We start from the raw sequence: 6,353 nt of genomic DNA on the forward strand, positions 1-6,353 counted from the left end.
CGTGGAGTGGGGCTGAAACGAGCACCTCGGGTCCCGTTTTAGGGTCCCGACCCGCGGAGCCCCGAGCCGCTCCCCCGAGGCAGGACGGGGGGTGGCCCCGCGGGTGCCGCTGTGGGGGGGCGCTGTGAGGGAGGCGCTGTGAGAGCGGCGCGGGAGGTGCCGAGAGGCGGTGCTGAGAGGCGGGCGGGCGGCGCTGAGGCGCAGGCGCAGTGGGGGCCGCGCAGCGCCGTGCCGCCATCCCGTCAGTGTCGGCGGGCAGCGGGGCCGAGCATGTCGGAAAAAAAGCAGCCGGTGGACCTGGGGCTCCTGGAGGAAGACGACGAGTTCGAGGAGTTTCCGGCTGAAGGTGCCGAGTGGGCCGAGAGAGGCGGGAGGGAGAAACGGAACGGCGGGCGCCTGCGGGCCGCGCCGCCTGCCAGCAGGCCGCGCTGGGCCGGGCCGGGGAGAGAGCGCGGCCTGCGGCGGGCGGGGCTGTGCCATGCCGTACCTTGCTGTGCCGTACCGTGCAGTGCCTCCGAGAGCCCCGCGGGGACACGGCCGTGCCCGCTGCATCAGCGGCCGGCGTCCCCGGGTCTTCGCTGCTCGGAGAGCGCCAGGTCAGGCAGGAGGGGACGCGCAGCCCGGCGGTGCTGTGTCATCGTGCGGGAGCACTGAGGGCGGTGCGGAGCGCCGGGGCCCCGCCGTGTCCGGGTGGGAGGGGATAGGTGGCGGCGGGAGCTGCGAGGTGGAAACCCGTGTGGGAAGGGAGCAACCCACGCTGTAGATGCTCTGAGTATCGTCCTTGCAGGCACGGGTGTGTGTTGGTTTGTTTTTCGTAGGTGCAAAATGCATTGAGGGAGGGGGCTACGGAATCTCTGCTTCTGCAAAGCAGCCCGAGGGCCTGTCACAGCTGTGGACTTGGAAAAGACCCTGTTTGGTTCTCTGCCCCCGGTTCTGGCAGGTCTCTTGAGCTGCGAGTGGCGATAAGTGATATGCAGCATGGCTGGAAGGTCTGGGGTTGTTTTTCTGTCCAGTGTTCCTCAGAGGTGATTTCTCAGTGGCCTTATGGCCCATCGGGATGCAGAGTACTGCAGTACGTGTACCAACGTTATGTTTGCACATAGCAGAGATTAGACCTAAAATAAACAGAGAAGATGAGCCCTTTGCTTTATTTTCCGTATATTTCTTAAAACGGTAAAAACAGTTATTATCATTAAATATAAATATTGACTGTAAGGATGAAGGAAGTCTTCATGCATGTGAACCTGGGATTGGTCAGCAAACTGAGCTGCCATTACATGAGTTGCTCATCTGTCTCACACAGTGGTGAGGTTCACAGCTCAGTGCTCACGATTTGAATCTTGATATTCATCTCAACATTTTGTGCCTTGAAATTTTTCTTGTCAACAGAAAGAATTTTTTCACGATCTTACCTTCATATTTCCCTTTCACTGCCCTGAGAAAAAGTTCTTTGAACAGTCAAGTAAAGTTTAAACTATAAAACTGTGTTTGAAACTGGAGGAAAAGGTACTACCAGCAAATCAGACTGAATTAACTGCTTGTTAGACTCAACGTGCATGTGTGTACAAAACGAGCAAGGTAAAATTAATTCTACTTGCATCTAGCTGTGATCCTAAAGCTGAGTAACTGGAGATGCTCTTCACACTTCTGGCTGGAACAGACTTTTATTGAAGAGTGGCCACAGCCAGACTTCCTGCTGCTGTACCTTGCTAAAGAGGCCCAATGAAATCTTCAAGTGAGATAATAATGTTGAGAGGTTATAAAGAAGGTTTGAACTGCCTGGAAGATTATCTAAAGTTACCTGGGAAAGAGTATAATAAATATTTGATCAAATTCATGCCAAGTTACTGCTCTTTCAAATTAAAACACCTTTTTCTATGCAGCAGAATAACTACATTTTATTATTGCCCTTCCCTTCAATCCAAAGCAAGTTAGATAATGCAGACTTGTGTTAAGGACAGAAACTGTGGCATTTGGGGAATCTTATTTCAGTGTGGGCTTTTTCTTGAAACAGTGTGTCAAAGCAAGTTTCAGTGTCCAGTTCTTAAGAAATACAGCATGATACGTTCAAGTGTATGTGAGTTGGTCGCTAAAAGCATCTTGTACAGTGCTGCTCTGAATGTAATGTGTGAAATAGTGGGATTTTTGGTTTTTATTATCTACTCTAAAGAGCACTTTGTTGTCCTGTCCCAATTGAAAAATATGGGGAGATGTTGCATTATATCCAGATAATTTTTTAAGGAATGACAAGTTTATCAAAATGGATGTTGTGATTTTGGTGTGTAGCAGCAGTACTTAATAGTAGTAGCAGGCTCTCAGATGTTGTTTGCATTTCCAGTCCCAGATAGTGCTATGTTTATTGTTTTTTACTGTTACTTATAGGCATGTAGTAGAGCTGGAATAGCTGTATGTAATTCTGGGCTATGGTGTCAACACACAGACTGCAGAATTGTAGACTGTAGAATCTTGTAGCTACAGCAGGGAGAGTGTAATTTCAGCATTACTTCTGCTTTTCTCTCCCCTCCCTCCCTTTCTCCTTTCTGCTCTGGAAGGCAGTGTGGGCCTTTTTGCCTCTTCTGTACTTAGTGTTGTTTGAAGCATTCTTCCAATGTTCCTTTCATGGAATCACAGAATGGTCCGGGTTGAAAAGGATCTCAAATATCATCCAGTTCCAACCCCCTGCTCTGTGCATGTTTGCCAACCACCAGACCAGGCTGCCCAGAGCCACATCCAGCCTGGCCTTGAATGCCTCCAGGGATGGGGCATCCACAGCCTCCTGGGGCAACCTGTTCCAGTGCGTCACCTCCCTCTGTGTGAAAAACTTCCTCCTAATATCTGACCTAAACCTCCCCTGTCTCAGTTAAAACCATTCCCCCTTGTCCTATCACTATCCACACTTGTAAAAAGCATCTGTAATTGAAGCTGAATTTGTTGCGATGAATGCTAGTTGCTGTGGTTTTTTGAAAACCATTTTGAGTTATTTTACATTAGTAGGTAGAACTTGACTTTGATAGTGGTTAAGGCTGTTCTGAGCTTTGCTTTTTGTATCAATCCAAATAGTCATCAATGGTTAAGTTTTTGTTTTGGAAAAAAATGTCAATTGCACACAAATTGGCAAAGCTTACTGTAGATTGTAATCAAATAAAATCCCTCCCTTTAGCCAGTGAACGGTACAACTAAATTCAAATAATGCATTCTCTCATACTGCAGTTTTTCCTCATCTGCCCCATTTCTTTCCTTTCCTTTCTTTAAGACCAGTAGAATTTCTATGTTCCTCCATCTCTTTTCCTTTATATAATTTGAGAAGTTTAATCGTAATGCCTTCTGCATCTGTGTCTTTAATTGGTTACAAATAGATTTACTTTCTGGGTGAATCTCAAGTGCTAATTTTATTGCCTGTCAGCATTAAAAGGAGAAGAAAACCAACTTTCCTTTTTGTAAGGGAAATGAACTAGTTCTTCATCTTTTATCCTACAAGGTGTTTTTCATGTGTCTGTCCATGTTTAATGTTACTTTGGCCCTTTGTCCTCAAAGCTTTCCCTGAACTCAGGCAGATGACTAAGGGAGAAGTAGAAGGTTGTTGGTAGCAACTGTTGGTGGCAGGTGCATCTTTTGCCTTTGCTGCTGCATCGCAGATACGTTTGTGGCATCCACAGACTGTCAACGTCTGCTGTGAGTCAACTGAGCATCTGTATGTGTGCTCTGGATAAAGCATTCAATATGCATTTATCTTTTTAATCACAAGGAAAAAATATTAAATACAAACCTGGAATTGGGTGCCTTTTGTTGAACTAGGAATCAAATACTCAGTGATGGGTTTTCGTACTGTGGTGCTACAGCTTGTCCATTTGTATGCAGAATAGCCCTTATGAGTACCTTCACGCCGTGATGCGAGGTATGCAGTGCTTTGGGTACCAAGTTGTGTTTTGATCAGAAATCAGGAGTTTGATTTTTTTTTTTTTAAATCTCACTGTGCTGTTTGGTCTCATGAACACTTGAGAATGATCTGAACTTCAATAGAAAAGTGAGAAATTCCTTATCATCTGAAGTCTGCCTTACCCAGAGGTCACTAAGACGTGGTACCAAAGCAGTGCAACATTTGCTATGTAGCTTTCTCTTCCTGTCTTTAGATTGGACTGGTTTAGATGAAGATGAAGATGCACATGTTTGGGAGGACAACTGGGATGACGACAACGTAGAAGATGATTTCTCCAATCAGTTAAGGTAATTTTATTTTTTAACTTAGTATTGTAGAATCTGGATAAATGTTTAAAACTGCACTGTTCAGTTATTAATATCAGAAACTTGAAAATCTGCTGAGTTGTCTGAATTGTACTGCAGAGATTAATGGCAAAGGAGCCAAGATTCTCTGTGCTGTGCTGTACGGTAAGCAAAGTTATTGCTAAAATCTGTACCTTCAAAATAGCATTGGTGTGCTTTGACCAAACAGACAGGTGATTGCTGGAAAACTTTTCCATATTTGTTCAAGTTCCTTTCTTCTGGGTGATGAGCAGCAATAGCAGAGTAAATATTTATGATGTGCTTTAAAAAAGTGATAATAATTTGGGAACCTCTAATCCACTTGTATAATCCTCTAGGTTACTTGTCATTTCAGTTAATGATTTACTTGTGTAATTGTCATTTAAATTATTTCAAGAGTGAACACAAATTCACATTTCATAATTAGTCCTTCATTATGTTGCATGCAGAGTAAATGTCTGCAGTACTGCCTGATTAACGGTTCCTGGGACGATCTCCTTGGTAAAGGGAGAAAGTGACCCTTTGTGTGGCAGATACAAAACCAGTTTGTTATGGTCTTTGCTTACAAGTTTGGAAGGTAGTTAAATTGTAATATTGGAAATGTAATGCTGACACACAGAGAAATACAAGGGTGGTGTAATTCTTAGCAAACATAGTCGATCTCGACAAGCCTTCAATATATGTCTTAATTATAGCCTGTAGTGTTGGTGTCCTCACGCTGGCCCTAAAATGATAGTTTGCATTGTTGCTTTGTTGCAGCATGTTTTTATTTCGTCTTCAGAAAGGAAGTGGTGCACTCCTCCACTTCTAGAATTCCAATGCTATGTAAACTAACCTGAGATTTAGACTGTTGTGTATAGATACATACATGCTAGGACTAGGATATAAGACTATCCAGGGTGTAGTTCTGGCTGATGTGTTGGAGGCAGGTAGATAAGAAGCTATCTGGAGATGGATGAGGAGAAGTAACCTTTGGCAGTTGCTGACCTGGTGTCCCAGCAATAAGTGACGTGAGCAAAGTGATCATGTTTCCTTGGAATTGTTGTATTGCACCAAGATTTAAACGTGATATTAATTTATTTTTAAAATTATGCATATATATATTTTAAGTACATGCATTTAAATCACTCAGATTGGTGAGCTCATTGAGTTTTAGGAAATGTTGAGAATACACAGTATGAGACAATGCTGTGGTGTTTGTTTTTTTCTAATGGGTTGCTGCTGGCTTACTGGTGCTGCTCTGCACCATGTAGTTCAACCAGCCACAGCAGATCAGGGCACAAGTAAATGTGGTTAGAGCAAATATTTGTATTTTTCATATGGGATATACTTCTAGTGATCCTGAGACGTTCACGTGAAGAACTACATAAGTAAAGAAGAGGTTGATGATGTGAATGAGAAGGCAGCGTGTCACGTTCACTGTTTCTAAAATGATTGTATGTTGTGCAATTTGCATTTTGAACTAATATGACAATATTTGCATTTTAATGTGCACATCTTTATTTTCTTTTACACAGAGCTGAATTAGAAAAACACGGATACAAGATGGAAACTTCATAGCTTTTGCTGATATGGAGTGGGGTAACACTGAACTTTGGACAGACTATACTGAGAAACGGTGGAAAATGAGAAGATGCTTAGTTCATTATCTGCTTGAATTTATTATTGTTTTGTATGGAAAATAAAGTTTTTAATCTTAGCCTGAGTCATATGTTCAGCCTCTGCTAAACTGTAACTTGTCTTTTGGCTCTTAGATGCCTTGTGTGACAGAGTTCACAGATCCTCATAGATTCAGTAGCTGATGTCATTGCACCAGCTCCAGTGATGGGGAATCAAATATGCTCAACCAGAGTGAGAACTGGGGAACATTTCTGTTATAAGTGATGTGGAGCGTAAAATCAATAAAATACACATGAAAGAGAAAACACTCCTGTATTCCAATTAAAATGCAGCACAGATAGAAAAGATTTGGGGGAAGTGATGAAACTTATTTTGCTTTAGGGCTTGATCATAATGACTTGGTTTTTTTCTTAGTAATTTAATGTGGGTACCAGTTTGATAGCCTCAGAAGATAAAACCCACTCTAGAGTGCA

The 6,353-nt window shown here is 43.3% G+C and overlaps 1 protein-coding gene across 1 annotated transcript; it reads left to right on the top strand.

Moving 5' to 3' along the window:
- Window positions 1-215: 215 nt before the first annotated feature.
- On the top strand, window positions 216-5,820 carry SEM1 (SEM1 26S proteasome subunit; the record flags this gene model as incomplete). Its single annotated transcript, XM_079538311.1, has 3 exons — window positions 216-346; window positions 4,131-4,224; window positions 5,778-5,820. The coding sequence occupies exons 1-3, from the start codon at window positions 271-273 to the stop codon at window positions 5,818-5,820; spliced, it is 213 nt and encodes a 70-aa protein (XP_079394437.1). The 5' UTR covers window positions 216-270.
- Window positions 5,821-6,353: the final 533 nt, after the last annotated feature.

Source organism: Tetrao urogallus (genome assembly GCF_951394365.1).
Source record: "Tetrao urogallus genome assembly, chromosome: 7".
Taxonomy (NCBI): Eukaryota; Metazoa; Chordata; class Aves; order Galliformes; family Phasianidae; genus Tetrao; species Tetrao urogallus.